Source organism: Carya illinoinensis, chromosome 5 (genome assembly GCF_018687715.1).
Source record: "Carya illinoinensis cultivar Pawnee chromosome 5, C.illinoinensisPawnee_v1, whole genome shotgun sequence".
In the NCBI taxonomy this organism is placed as follows: domain Eukaryota; kingdom Viridiplantae; phylum Streptophyta; class Magnoliopsida; order Fagales; family Juglandaceae; genus Carya; species Carya illinoinensis.
This window is the reverse complement of record NC_056756.1, coordinates 1312224-1327454: the sequence shown is the minus strand read 5'-3', so window position 1 is coordinate 1327454 and position 15231 is coordinate 1312224. Positions and strand designations below refer to the sequence as shown.

Here is a 15231-nt window from a genome sequence, read left to right as displayed (position 1 = left end):
TCTACATCAAGGTGAGATAAACACAACGTAGCTATCTATCTAGAAAAGGGCGTTATAGTTGTCCGAAGAATGTGGCGTGATTCCCACTGGGAACAAAGAAATGATAGGAGGGTGGTGCCACCGTAGCCCTAGTCTTGATGGCCTATAGAGCAAACGGGCGCAAAATTAATGGGACGACTTCTTGAAGACTGCAACATACTATAAATGGCAGAACTTGTTTTTGCAAGGTAATAATTGGGTGTTGCATTTCAGATGAAGTTGCATTCACTAGCAAGAAGCAAGTCCTAGCCTTCACTTACCGAATTTATGCGCCTTTTCCCATTTAGTCTCCGAATTTTGTATATAAAAGGTACCGTGCGTGAGAACTCGAGAATACAAAATCCTTGAGCTATTACAATTTACCTCCTGACTTTTCTCTTTTTTGGTTCCTCAATTTGGTTCTTGTTTCTTTTTTACCTTTCAAAGGAGTATTGAGTGCCAGAAAATCACCCAAAGAGTCCACATTCTGCTAGCTCTTTACAGCTGCACCACATTGCAGTCATTATTAACTATCTAAGACATTCTGAAATCCAGCCATAAAGGAAAAAAAACCCAAAAAAACAATAAAATAAAAGAAAACCGGCAGAAGGTGCACAATTCCGATCCCCATTATCTCTGCAAATGAACCACCTAGTTTATGTAACGTCATACCGCATCACTTAGAAGCTTTAACTTCTTCCCAGGAATTGTAGTCTTTGTAACCAATTATATGCATTTGGAAAGAGAGGCTTCATCATGGAATATGAATGCATACAACTTCTGAGTTACCGCACAGAAAAGTGAATGTTCAAGGAACCCGAATGTCACCTCTGAATTTGAAAATTTCGCCAGCTGCACAAAGGACCAAGCTTATGCGACCTTAGGAACTGGAATGCTTTCAGAAGGTGGTAATGTTACAGATCGCAACAAACCCAACGAGAAAACGAGCCCCAAGAAATGAGAAAGGATGGTGTTTGCCGATGCCTGCAAAAAGAGGCAAATGGATGATGATAAACAATGAAAACATTCGATACTATGCCACACGTCTCAAGCTATTCAAAATAGAAGCTTGATATGTTAAATTTCCATCCAATCGACTCAGAAAGCTGGTTAGTTTTACCGATCCAAAGCAGAAAATAGGTAATCCATGATCATTTACAGTCCCCCTCATTTCTTCTCTTCTAGAGGCAAGACATTTTCTCTGCTTTCATTCCGTACATGTCTATTTGAATTACTTTTTAAAGGTTTTACCTTGTCTACGTTGTAAAGTGGGTTGTCATTTCTTCCCCTTTCTGAAATTAGGGAAGAACAGTGACGGATAAGTCAACACAAGCAGAAAGAGCTACCATGGCTGGTAAAAATGACAAAGAGAAACCAAAGTTACAGAAATGCAGTCATTTCAGGATATGAGGTCAATGTACATTGGGTTGTGTTTGGTTGTGGAACCAAACTCAATTCATCTCAAACCAATCATTATGAGACTCACTACTTTTTCAACTTCCCATAAAAAAGTTAAAACTCATCTCAACCTAATTCATACATTTTAACCTAAAAAGTTAAACTCATCTCAACCTAAAAAAGTTAAATCCATCTCAATGGGACTCACAAAATACTACTATTCACAACTCAACATCCAAACGCAGCATAGACTAATTTGTATTTCCGAAAAGTTCAAAGTTAAAACTTCATTAGTTTTGAATTGGAAAGTTATTATAAGCCAATACCTGTACAAGGAACACATCCAATGCCAGAACAGGACTGTACCCAGGAGCTATTCCCTGGTAATAAGGATTTGCTGAAGAGGTAAGAGCCTTGGCAACCAGCACTCCAACTGTAGCTTGCATACCAAGAATGGCAGCACCCAATCCAAGTAGGTTTACAACTATGCCATTTTGTAAGCTTTTCACAACGTTTGCACGGGGAGGAGCCTGAAAACCGCAAGCAATTAATACGACACAGAAACCTAGGAGTCTTACGAGTAAAATACTAAAGCATATGCTCTATTCACTCAATGGGAGGCAAAACTAGGTGACAATCATTGATCAAAGCTGAATCAAGGTTTTGATTTGCTAGAATGAATTAAAGGAAGAATAAAAAAACAGGAGCAATCTGTTCATAGCTATTAGAGAAAAACTTCAGCAGAATTTAATTCACAAAATAATGGATTAAATGGGCACATTTTCCTTGGCAAAGATAGATTCAAAGAAATTGCATCATCTGTATACAAATGCATCATCAAACACATGAATATCCAGTCAATTTTATCAATGTAAAGTGGGTGGCATTCATCCAAAAACAGCACTGTCGGCAACGAAACAAAGTCCAGCAAAACTTATACAATATTTAGGAATGCATTCATTTTTACACCTGATGTCAATACACTCGCTCACTTCAAATATTCTAGTGAACACATGTAGTGATGAGGGCAATGACACCGTAATAAAACTAAAATATGAATACTTACCTTTGAAGGCTCATTGGCAGTTCTTCGAAGCTTATCAGAAAGCCGAATATACCCAAATGACCAAAAAACGGAAATGAACGCTGCCGCAATGCCAGCAGCAGTGGCATAAAAAGTAGCCGGCGACGAGACCTTCCCGGTAACAACTACTGAAAACGAAAGAATCACAGCAGCCACAACAGTGGACACAAGCTGTGCCCAAAAGCCTATGGTGCCAAACCTCTTAAACTGCCTTGAAGTATTCTCCAACCTTTTTGCCACCTACAACATCATGCAAGTCACTTCATCTTCCCATCAAACGTAATTTAAACATGGTAGAAGAAATCCTGCAGGTCAGATTATCTACTGAAATTTATTGATTCTGATCTACTGACATTTTTAAAACCCTACTTCTCAAAACAAGGATTGTCTATGCGAGTACAATCACACATTATCCAAAGAAAGTTAAAAGAAAATAAAAAATCTAAATGATATAAAAGGAATGATTAAAAGAAACTTATATTGATACATTTGCTGAGCTACCAAACGGCGCACCGTTGAACTATAGCGTTGATAAGAAAATCCAGGAAGAAAGAAAGAGAACCTGAGCCAGCTTTGCCTTTTCGGCCTCACCATTCTGCGATGAAATTTCAGAAGCCTTAACAGTGAATGAGAGATTTGATCGCCTGCGGTTGGGAGCGGCATGAGAAGGCGCAGGAAAAGAAAGAGGTCGGAAGGTTTTGGAGGAAGCAGAGTTGGGATTTAGAAGCGGAAGAGCAAACTTAGAGACTTGGCGGGCGGGAATTGCTCGTAGGGGGAAGCGAGAAGCGGAAGACGATCCCACTGAAACCGCCGTTACCGGCAGTAGTAGCGTTTGCATAGTTGAAGAAGAGTCTTCGAGAAACGGGAGAGTGGAGCCAAGAAAGGCGTCGACAAAGATACATAAAATAGGAAAATCTAGTTCTAAGTATGGAAAATGCTTTGGCCACCGCTGGTGGCTCCCGCTGGGGGCACCGCTGGCCTTTTAATTTTTTTTTTTTTAATAATTAAGAAATATTTTTTTTAACATTATTATAAATTTTTTATATTTTTAACATGTAAATTATTTTAATATAATTAATTAAAAAATAAATTTTATTAAAAATAATACTAATTTAAATTTTTAATACAAAATAATCAATTCAAATTAATGCGGATTTTGGTTAACAAAACTCGTATATTGCAAAGTCTTAATGTCCCATTTGATTATATAGATGAGATGAGATGTTTTAAATAATAATGAATAAAATATTATTATAATATAATTTTTTAATATTAATTTTATATTAAAATTTAAAAAAATTAAATTATTTATTATATTTTATATAAAAATTTAAAAAAAATTATAATGATGAATTAAAATTAAATAAGATGAAATTTTTAATTTTAGGTTACCAATCCGGACTGATGGAGCTGGGACTTGCAAGAGAAGGGTAACTATACCGCCGTTGCAGAGCTGTTTTGTGGATCCGTGGATAAGATCATAGATGGGCCTGGGCTTAAACTTGTCCCCCTCCTGCATTTGGACAAACTGGATCTGTTGTGCTACTTTCATTTGTATGTAACGAGGCCCAGTACGGGAGTGCTTCTCCTTTACGGTTCACGGCGTCTAAGCACGTAAGCAAATATCTTGTTCTGCCCGTGACACTCCCAAGTCCCAACTCCTTCACGGGTTTAGTAATCTATAATCTAACGATTGAGGAGTTTTTGGATCAGGAAAATACGTCCAAGTCATCCCGTCTTGCGATTTGAACAGAATGTTGCATCACAACCCACCCCTCTTTCTTGTCAAAGCATTAATAACAAGGCGCCAAGACAATTAAGTGTGTCTTTGTGTGGATAATTTTTTGTAACAGGTACACAACAGAGCAGCAATCAAAGGGAGACTAACGAATTATGTGCATTCTACTACCTTAATTTATAAAAGTAAGATCAAGCATTTATATTACTGTTTTCCAATTTTTCGGGTTTTTCCAACTACTTGTGGGGCTCAAGAGCCAAGTTATATCCAGCTTTATATGGCCAGACTTGTGAATTTTCCCATTCATTGGCGTGTAATTATTGCAGCTCTACTACTTTAACGACTTCTGTGAAAGAAAACAACACCATGTGACTCTGAAGTAGAAGAAAAAGAGAGAGCATTTGGAAAAAGTAAAGTGAAAGATTTGATGTATTGGAATTACTGTAGGACTTGAAAAAAGGAGATCTTCTCTGGTAGTTCTCTGACCATTCTTTTGACAAAGAAGATGCACGAAGACAAAAGGTGCGCAAGTTCTCTTTGAATCTTGGACCTCTACAGTACCAGAGATCATGCTACTGAAAATCATCTAAACAATGGTGACTGGGAAGTCGAACCTATCAGGTATTAGGATTGGTTTTTCTATATACATTTTTAAAATTATAATTTTTAAAAATTAATTTTATATATAAAGAAAAACTCTCAAATTATATATTTTTGAATCAAATAATAATAAAATATTATTATTTTTTATTTTTTTTAAAATTATTATTTTTATATATTTTACAATTAACACAATATACTTAAAAATATAAATTTCATATATCTAAATATTACCAATTTTATATATCAAAATGACTACTTTTATCAATAAATATTAATATATACTAAAAAACACTTTGTATCATCAACTTAATATAAATTTAATATATCAAAATCATCTTAATACAAATTTCATAAAATTGATTTTAATGGGTAGGAGAGAGAAAAAATAGTAAAATAATGTTTGAAGAGTGAATTGTGATTCTTCAAACTTGAATAAATACTATTCATAATTATGTAAAATTTTGAAAATTCATAATCTAATGTAGACCAATTTAAAGAGATATTATATAAATATGAAGATGAAAATAAAGATGCATATGCTATTGTCAATGCTCGGTTCTGATCTATTATCTGGAAACTAGGGAAAGCTAAGCAACTAGTTTGAGTTTGCAAATTGGCTGCAACCTTAGTCAAAACATATAAGAACGGGGCACTTTGTGGATGGGTCGATATTTTAGGACCAATGCTCAAGTTGGTAGTCTCGATGACAAATTTGTTGTGGCGATGATCTCCACTCATTAGGTGGATCGGTTTTGCCATTCTTTTAGGGGACATTCCCATCCCCTCCTCAGGTTGGGTCTAGTCAAGAAGCTGAAGTCTATCTCCCGAATTGCTCCCCTTGGTTTAATAATAGAATAATGATACACTTATTACTCTTTTATCATTATTTTACCACTTGTAATGTATTTATTTTTTTATTATTTTCTTTTAAGTATTTTTTTAACATCCTTAGCCATTAAAAAAAAATTAAAAATATATAATTTTAGTGATAATCACTTACTTAATCATTAAGTAAAAGAAAATTTAAAAAAATAATAATAAAAGAGTGGTAAGTCTATCATTATTCTTAATAATAATCAACAAAATCCATTTCATGAGCTGTATTAGAGGAAAGGAGACACCCTCGCACGGGAAACAAGTCGAGGAGGACAAATGGGACAAGCCAATCCTGATACCTAGTGGCGGCGCCACGTTGGGGCAGGAGGGGGCCATCACTCCAAATTTGAAAAATATATATATATATGTTAATTTTTTTAATTTAATAAAATAATATTAATTTATCATGTATTGGCCCCTCCTCTAAAAATTATTTTGGCCCATCCATAGAATTTAATTTGATATAAAAATAAAATAAATAAAACACATCTCATATAAAATAAAATACATAATTTTTATTATATATTGAAAAAGAAATAGTTAAAAATTTTGATTTAGATTCAATACTTGATGATTTTGTTTGTTTAAAAGATCGCAAGTTATAATTTTAAATACTCTATTTTTTTTGTTTAATATATTTATATGAATGTCTTTCTATTATTTCAATGATATATTGTCCTTGACATATTAAATATTTTTTTAATACATAAGTTGTATTAAACGTATTTTATTTTTATTATAATCTTTCTATCAGATTATTATACATCGTAAAAAAATTATATAAAAATAGAATAAAAAATATTTTATGTATATTGTTCTAATTTTATTTTGCCCCTCCTCAAATAAATTTATAGCTCCGCCAATGCTGATACCCTCCTATAACACCTAACATTTAAATATCTAAGCCAGCAAGTAGATGGAGATCACCGACAATACTCCATTTCCTGACGGGGATGGGAAGAGACCCATAGATCGTTTGTCATTGAGACGCCACTCGGTAAGCCATGCAGCATTAATGGTGCCACTTCCGCCACATTGTATTAAAAAGTGCGGCCTGGCAACTATGGGTATGATGCTAACTCTTAACACAGGGTATGGAATGTTCCCCGATACCTTGTATAAAAAAAGCCAGACTCTAAGTACGAATAATCTTTCTAGACATTCTAATTCTGAGATAATTCTTGAAGAAAGGAAGACCGACTCTGGCGGAGGCTCTCCAAATCACCACCAAGCCCACATTTGCCTTTGTGTTGCAGATAGCATGCCAACCCGGGTTCCTGGAACTTAACCCAGGTGTATAAAACACGTCATCAACATATCCTTTCCGTGAAGGCTTACAGGATTCCTTTATCCATGTATTTTATTACGTCTAAAGGTGGAACTTTAAAGGCGACGTTTTCTTTTTTGACAAGCTGCAGAGTTCAGCCTTTTGTCCCGAAACATAAAAGAAATGGAGAGAAATCAAATTCCCTCGCGAAACAAGTTTGTAATGAGTCCAATGGCTGTTAAAACTTGTCTAATTCTCATGATTCTGTGATGTAGATTGGTATCTCTTCTGCAGAGATGTATGCTTGTAAATTTGGTTGTCCGGGAACCACTGATGGTGGTCTGAATTCATGAGGCTGTCTAGTTGTTTGAACCGAACTTCATCGATATCTCCAACACACGTCAGAATCTAATCGGTAGTACTTATATTTTCTAATCCAGGGCCGCTGAAGTTCTTCCTCAGACTTCAATATCTATATTCTTTAGTGCTCAAATATGGTTAAAAAATTGGTATTGATTCCCGAATTCTGGTGTTGAAAGCTCCTTTCTTTAAAATTGGTCTCCTTTCTTATATATATTTTAGTGCATAGAACATACAAAAAGCTTGGCTTATTATGTGCATTAATATTTTAGTAAGCAAAACATGAACTCGTGACTATGATGAAAAGAATCTGTGGTTTTGGATTTTGTGCATCCTTGTCGAAGGAGGAGTGGAAGTTTTTTCTTAATGTCAAATACGCATGGATGATGGAAGAGTAAAATGGCCCACCAATCAAAGCAGTCATGCCAAGTCTTATAATGCTGTTTGCCAACTTTAACACCGGTTTTTACCCATAAGCTTACTTTTCACTGATGAAAACCATTATAATAATAGAACGTGATTTGCTGCCTGTATTATTAAAAAGGGAAGGTAGAGAATGAGGAGCGGATTAGCTTGGGATGTTGGATTTTGAAGTGTGAACTGGGTCATGACTCATGGGTGGTTACTACTTTGGCTTGATTGGAAGTAGAGTGGTTTTGGGTGGCAGACCAGAACCCATACGCCACGCAATTTAGGTAGAAGAAAAAAAATAATAGGTCGTGGCCCATTCAATGATGAATAATGGATAGGTTCTTTCGGCTTTTCATGTGAGAGGAGTTTGGCAGTTTTAGCCTCCTTCGTCCCTCTTTCCTTTCCCCACTTTTAACTGTTCTGAGGTGGTTTATATTTGTCCTTGCACTGTTGTACATTTAAGTCTAATTGAAAGTGGAAATTAGTAGTTTTACAACTGCTAATGTGATAATGAATGAATCCCTTGGACAGATTAATTATAGATGCTTTATTTGCTTGCTTGCGCCCTTTAATTGGATGGGGTAACTTCGCTTTTGACAACATGTAACAGAAAAGATGGCAGATTATAAAATGTAATGAAAAAAATCATCTGAAGTTTTTATTCGAATTTGGAGACAGACAATATCTTTTAAAAATAAACTACAGGAGACCTGGAAACCATTTCCATTTACATATCGGGGTAAGTTTTAGATTGTTCTTTTATCTCATATTTATTTATTTATTTTTAAGAAGATTTCACGACAGCTACACTTGCGGAATTGACGACAACAAATATCCTTTCTAGTAGGCAGCTGGGTGGACTTGGTTCTTCGGCAACGTGATATGGGCTCCAACTCGCGGTGTCTTGTAGCAGAGATTCCCACATGCTTTCCCTGCCCGAGTTTACTAGAGAGTAAACAGAGGGTTGGCAGAGGCAGTACAACTGTACCCATTTAATAATATGTTTCCCATGTTCATTACGTTTTTATTCATTAGCATGCTCTCAGGTGTTGCACCATCCCTTTGCCCTATGGCCTTTGCTGCTCACTGCAACTCTCTGAAACTAAACAACTTTTCCTCCATTTTCTTAGTACCAATCTTATACTGACTCTCACCTTTCTCATTTCTCTTCACATTCAGCGCCCTTTCCTCCATTTTCATTCTCTTACTTTTAAACGATTTGGTCACCAAAACAACCATGCCCGGTAGTTGGTCACCTTCTCTGTCTCTCTGTGACTATTTCTTTAGCATGAACTAGCAGCCAAGATGGTGAATCAGTTCCAGAAATCATAAGCTCCAACACCATGAACCTCCATTTGATCTGGTGGAGAATCACTTCCTATGTTCTCCTACTAATTCCCTCGTTTGCTCTAAATTCAGATGGGATCCTACTGCTTTCCTTCAAATACTCAATCCTAAGCGACCCGCTGTCAGTCTTGCAGAGCTGGAACTACTACGACGAAACACCGTGTGCATGGACCGGAGTCACCTGCACTGAAATAGGAAACCCGGCCACGCCAGATATGTTCAGGGTCACCAGCTTGGCCCTCCCCAACAGCCAGCTTCTGGGTTCGATCGTCGCCGACCTCGGCATGATCCAATACCTTCGCCACCTCGATCTCTCCGGCAATTTCTTCAATGGGTCTCTACCCAATTCAATCTTCAATGCCTCAGAGCTTCAGGTGATTTCCCTTTCAAACAATGTTATCTCTGGCGAGCTACCAGCCGAGCTTATAGGTGGGTTAAGAAGCTTACAGTTGCTAAATCTTTCTGATAATGCCTTGGCCGGGAATATACCTCAAAATCTCACTACTTTGCAGAACCTGACTGTTGTTTCTTTGAGGAGTAACTACTTTTCTGGTATTGTTCCAAACGGGTTTAACTCGGTTGAATTGTTAGATCTGTCTTCGAATCTGCTCAACGGGTCTTTGCCTGTTGGTTTTGGTGGAGAGAGTTTGCGCTACTTGAACCTCTCTTACAATAAGATTTCGGGAAAAATACCACCAGAGTTTTCAAAACGAATACCACAAAATACTACAATCGATCTCTCATTCAACAACCTAACCGGACCTATTCCGGAGTCTCTAGCATTGCTCAACCAGAAAAACGAGTTCTTTTCCGGGAATGCGGATCTATGTGGCAAACCCTTGAAGAACCTATGCTTGATTCCTTCCGCTTTGTCTAAGCCTCCCAATGGCACCTCCACGTCTTCTCCCGCAATCGCGGTCATACCCGAAACCATTGACTCAATACCAGTAACAGGCTCACCCGGCGCACCAAATGGGACTGATCAGAACTCAGCACAAGGTGGTCTAAAGCCCGGGGCCATAGCCGGAATAGCTATTGGAGACTTGGCCGGTATAAGCCTTCTTGCGATGGTTATTTTTTACGTCTACCATCTGAGAAAGGGAAACAATATTCTTAAACCAAAAAATGCCGGAATGGAGACGGAAAAGAAAGTAGAAGTGAGCATAAAACAAGACACAATTCACAGAAAGCCCGCGCCTTGGTCCTGCTTAGGCGAAGAGGCTTCAGAGGCAACTAGTTCTGATGGTGACCACGATAACGAACGCGAAGTTGCAATTAGTATTTATCCAAACGGGGACGATCATCAGAAAGGTCAGCTTGTGACGGTAGACGGAGAGACAAAGCTGGAGCTGGAGACTTTGCTGAAGGCGTCGGCGTATATACTTGGAGCCAGCGGGGCGAGCATTGTGTACAAAGCGGTGCTCGAGGATGGGACTGCGCTGGCAGTGAGGAGGATAGGAGAGAGCGGGGTTGAGAGGATGAGGGACTTTGAGAACCAGGTCAGGGCCATAGCTAAGTTGCGCCACCCCAACTTGGTTAGCGTTCGTGGGTTCTACTGGGGAGATGATGAGAAGCTCGTTATCTATGACTTTGTCTCCAATGGCAGCCTTGCTAGCGCCAGTTACAGTAAGCTCCCTGATCTTCATATCATTTAGCGTATTTTTATTAGCGAAAATCTGTGTTTTTCACTGAAATGCATGTTTATCTTCCCAACTACATCTGAATTTAGCAGTTCCCATAGCTTAAAAAGATGGGACAAAAGTTGAAAAAATGGAAACATTCACTGATAACAGGGTCAATTTCAAATGTACACTCACAGACAGGTGCAAGGACAGTTAAAATCCATATCACACTGAACACAATAGTACAGACTGCTGACAGATTCGTTGTTAACCAAATTACTCTGTTTCTCAACTGGCAGACTAGTAGACTGCTTAAAGCCTTAAACTCTCATTTTTATTCAAATCCCCAGTACGGGAGACACCAGTGTACTCTTTCCATCTCATTGAAACGAAACAAACATTTACGTCGTATTCAGTCTCACACGCACCACATCTTTTAGCGCAGAAATCTACCAAAATTAGAAATCCACCTCATGCTTTGGTCTTCTTCTAACCATCAGAGGCTCAGAGCGTCAAACATGGTGACTAAGGCCATTTAAAACTAGAAACCCAAAGTGAAACCACCATATTATTAAATTCAATGCTTTAATGTAAGACTTCAACCGTAATTTATCACTCCCCACACCTAATTGTCGAGGTACCTCCCCCATTAATTACAAAGGTACTAGGACACTGCAGCAACCCCTTTCTTTTATTTATTTTAACGCGAACAATCTGAAGTTATTATGTATAATAACTTTGACAAATCACCCTCGTATAAATGACAAGGTGGCTACCTCATGGTGCATTTTAAACCACTAGCTTCCCGTGATTGGTTACCGATAAAGGAAGGATCCTTGTCCTATCTTTGGAACCTGATGTTTTGGTTATTTTCCCATTCTGCAATTATAGGAAAAAAAAAAAAAAAAAGTCTTTTGGTTACGAATATTTATAATTATTTTCACCCAGTATCTCAAGCATATATAAACACTAATCTTACACGGGTCTAATCCGAACGAGTGACGCATATATGTAAGACGCCTGTGGTGCCAAAACCACATCATTTTCGAACTCAGGAGGCCGAAACTTGTCATGGACCATATGGCGGTATCTGGCTCCGAGTAGCCCACAGAGGACCATTTTTGAAAGAAAAACGTATAATATGCCAATCTCATCGGTCACTTTCGTATAAAGACCACTAGCAAGACTGGCTACACTGAGACTCGTTAGTTTATGCTACTGGGTAACATAATTAATAGGCGTAACTCGATATTGAACCGATGCTCCAGGCATGTTAGTCAAATTGATTAACGAAAACTCTGATTGATTACTGATTTGATATAGAATTCTTTGGTAGAAAACCATACTAAATATGTTAACTTAACTTACTCACATAACTTGTATATCCACTGTGAAAAAAAAGTGCAGAAGAGATTCTGCCTGTGTCATTACTTCCCCAGAATACATGGTCATGTATTTGAGCTAGTGTTTGCGTGCTTATGTGGCTCAAGTCACTTTGAACCTAATGAATAATAGTTTTGGGATTTCGCATATTCAACTAACAGTTTCTGAAAATTCAGGAAAAGCAGGCTCATCACCAAGTCATCTACCTCTTGAGGTCCGGTTCAAGTTAGCAAGAGGAGTGGCCCGAGGACTGGCCTACATCCACGAGAAGAAACACGTACATGGCAACGTTAAACCCAGCAACATCCTCTTAAACTCTGACATGGAGCCTATCATCGGCGACTTTGGTCTGGAACGCCTCGTCTTGGGCAGCACCAGCCACAAAGTGAGCAGCTCAGCCCGGTTTTTGGGAAGCCAAAGACCCACACCAGGACCCACTCGCGACGGCATACAACAAGACCTCCCAATTACTGGTGCCAGTCCCTACACACCTGCTGTGGGAAGTAGTGTATCGTCGCCTTATCAAGCGCCCGAGTCCCTGAGGAACCTGAAGCCCAACCCCAAGTGGGACGTGTACTCGTTTGGGATAGTTTTGCTTGAACTTCTAACGGGGAGAGTACTTTCAGACGGAGAACTGAGTCAATGGACCGTAGGCGCAGTGGCAGATGAGAAAAACTGGGTTTTGAGAATGGCTGATGTGTCAATCAGAAGTGAAGTGGAAGGCAGGGAGAATGCCATGCTGGCATGCTTGAAATTAGGATTTAGCTGTGCCTCTTTTGCTCCACATAAGAGACCCTCCATGAAAGAAGCTCTCCAAGTCCTGGAGAGGACCCCATGCTCATCAGGCTAATTAATGATGAGTTTGGGACTTTGGGTCCCGCGAAAGATGGATTCTTCGGTTTTCCTTTTAATTTTTAATTTTTTTTTTCAATCTTTTGCCGTCTTGAATGCTGCATAAAGAGCTAACATATGTGAGGGAAGTGCTGAATGTTTGGCTGATTGTTTTTATATGTATAAGAAGTGATTATAGCTTGCTGGTATGAACAAATTACAATTTTAAGTTCTACTTTTATGTTCACAGCGAATAAAGCTCAAAGGAGAGGAGAGAAGGGAAGTGGAGAGTTTATAACTCAAAAACCATGACTTTAGATAATCCGAGCAAAGGCAAATTGCTAGTTGCAATTGCACATTAAATAGAGAAATAATATTTATAGTAAGTATGCAAGTCTCCCCTACTTATTTTGAAAAAAATAAGTAAATATAAGAATTACATGAAAAAAATTATATTTTTAATAATAAACTTTACCTTTTTTTCAAAAAAAATATACAAAACTTACTTATTCTAAAACTATATGAAGTATTACTCTGTTGAATATTGACGATTGGTTGATTGTAATATGCAACACTAGCATTGCGATTGTGGGCCTTGAGCACTTTGATTTTTTATTTATTTTTTCCCTATCTAACCTTGATGGGTTGGGTTTCTGGTTGTATCATAATGGATTGGTTGGTTTCTCTCGTACAAACCAACTTCCAATAAATGTTAAAGAGGCAGTAAAGATATCTAAACGAAGCGTCTAGATTTGGATGAAAAATAGCAATCCCCGCAAGTTATGTGCATGCTATTAGATCAAGAATCAAGATTCAAGTCTGAAAAATCACAAGCCTGTAGAAATTTTGCAGGCCCAAACTAATTAAAGCTAAAGCTTACTGAATTTTCCTCTTGGCCCAACGGTATAAAGAAATTAGGACCAACAGGCCCACTCAGAGCAGTCCACGTTCACTTATGGACTGGGAAGTTTCAGTCAACTCCCTAACGCAAAATTAAACGGACACTAACGCTTAATGACAGGACACACTAACGCTTATTGTCGCCTTTATATATTCCCCCGTTTCCACGTTCTGAACAAAACCCAGGCAGGCTACACTCGCTTGGAAAGCCATGGAAATGCCCAGATCGGAACCATTATCCCCACCAAACAAACAGATCTTCATCCTGTCCGGTCAGAGCAACATGTCCGGCCGCGGTGGCGTTACCAAGCACCACCTCTGGGACGGCGTTGTCCCCCCCGAGTGCCATCCCAACCCTTCCATTCTCCGCCTCAGCGCCGATCTCCAATGGGAGCCAGCGGGTGAGCCTCTCCACGCCGACATCGACACCAAGAAGGTCTGCGGGATTGGTCCTGGGATGTCGTTCGCCAACGCTGTGAGGGAGCGCGTCGAGGGGGGTGCTGTGGTGGGGCTGGTCCCATGCGCGGTGGGCGGGACGGCCTTGAAGGAGTGGGCGCGTGGGGAGCACCTGTACGAGAGTATGGTGAGGAGGGCTAGAGAGAGCGTGAAGGGTGGTGGGGAAATCAGAGCCTTGCTATGGTACCAAGGAGAGAGTGACACGTATCATCAACACGATGCCGAGGCATATCAGGGGAGAATGGAAATTCTCATAAACAACGTGCGGGAGGATCTGGGTTTGCCCTTGCTTCCAATAATTCAGGTAAACTCTATTCTTCAATCAATGTTACGAGGTTAAATGCGTTAGTTAAAAAGAAGGGGATAAATACATTGAACTGATGACATAGCGATTAATGTATGTATGAATTAAACAGGTAGCAATCGTTTCGGGGGATGGGAGATACATCGAGAAAGTTAGAGAATCGCAGCTAAGAATCAATCTGCCAAAGGTTGTATGCATTGACGCCAAGGGATTGGAGCTGAAAGGAGACCACCTGCATCTAACCACAGAGTCACAGGTTAGGTTGGGCCACATGCTGGCTGAGGCATACCTCACCAACTTTGACCCATCGCCTCTTGCTTCCTCCTCCTCGGCCAGCGAGCCTTGACTTGAAGGAATCGAAGCCCATTCCCCCACTTGTACCTGTAGTTGTTGTTCCAAGCTTTTGGTGGGCTTAGTTTTCATTGCAAATATGCTATTTTTATGATTTCATTTCAAGTTTTCAACTCTCGCTCCCCCCTTCTCTCTCTCTCTCTTCTCTCTCTCTCTCTCTCTCTCTGTATTTTGATTTGTTTGTAAACTTTTGACGTAGAGCTATTCGTACGGTGCGTAATCCGTATTGTTTTTGTGATTAGCCGTGATAATCAAATAAAGTCCGATGTAGTGTGTGGTTCA

At 39.0% G+C, this 15231-nt stretch overlaps 3 protein-coding genes across 3 annotated transcripts; 2 read left to right on the top strand and 1 right to left on the bottom strand.

Moving 5' to 3' along the window:
- Positions 1-475: 475 nt before the first annotated feature.
- LOC122310728 (protein TIC 21, chloroplastic) lies at positions 476-3450 on the bottom strand. The gene is made up of 4 exons (XM_043124851.1): positions 3063-3450; positions 2483-2740; positions 1743-1946; positions 476-1002 (listed from the first exon to the last, which is right to left on the bottom strand). Exons 1-4 carry the CDS (start codon positions 3336-3338, stop codon positions 889-891), a joined length of 852 nt encoding a protein of 283 aa, XP_042980785.1. The 5' UTR covers positions 3339-3450; the 3' UTR covers positions 476-888.
- A 5086-nt stretch (positions 3451-8536) lies between these two features.
- LOC122309074 (probable LRR receptor-like serine/threonine-protein kinase At4g37250) lies at positions 8537-13173 on the top strand. Its single transcript, XM_043122432.1, has 2 exons — positions 8537-10728; positions 12284-13173. Exons 1-2 carry the CDS (start codon positions 9099-9101, stop codon positions 12955-12957), a joined length of 2304 nt encoding a protein of 767 aa, XP_042978366.1. The 5' UTR covers positions 8537-9098; the 3' UTR covers positions 12958-13173.
- Positions 13174-13994: 821 nt separating this feature from the next.
- LOC122309077 (probable carbohydrate esterase At4g34215) lies at positions 13995-15231 on the top strand. Its single transcript, XM_043122435.1, has 2 exons — positions 13995-14598; positions 14711-15231. Exons 1-2 carry the CDS (start codon positions 14050-14052, stop codon positions 14942-14944), a joined length of 783 nt encoding a protein of 260 aa, XP_042978369.1. The 5' UTR covers positions 13995-14049; the 3' UTR covers positions 14945-15231.

Excerpts from the sequence above, each read along its gene's own strand:
- LOC122309077 (XM_043122435.1), top strand. The coding sequence starts at position 14,050 with ATGGAAATGCCCAGATCGGAACCATTATCCCCACCAAACAAACAGATC. Across the intron at positions 14,599-14,710 it reads CCTTGCTTCCAATAATTCAG|GTAGCAATCGTTTCGGGGGA; the intron begins GTAAACTCTATT and ends TGAATTAAACAG.
- LOC122310728 (XM_043124851.1), bottom strand. The coding sequence starts at position 3,338 with ATGCAAACGCTACTACTGCCGGTAACGGCGGTTTCAGTGGGATCGTCT. Across the intron at positions 2,741-3,062 it reads AAAAGGCAAAGCTGGCTCAG|GTGGCAAAAAGGTTGGAGAA; the intron begins GTTCTCTTTCTT and ends ATGATGTTGTAG. Across the intron at positions 1,947-2,482 it reads CTGCCAATGAGCCTTCAAAG|GCTCCTCCCCGTGCAAACGT; the intron begins GTAAGTATTCAT and ends TGCGGTTTTCAG.
- LOC122309074 (XM_043122432.1), top strand. The coding sequence starts at position 9,099 with ATGAACCTCCATTTGATCTGGTGGAGAATCACTTCCTATGTTCTCCTA. Across the intron at positions 10,729-12,283 it reads CCTTGCTAGCGCCAGTTACA|GAAAAGCAGGCTCATCACCA; the intron begins GTAAGCTCCCTG and ends CTGAAAATTCAG.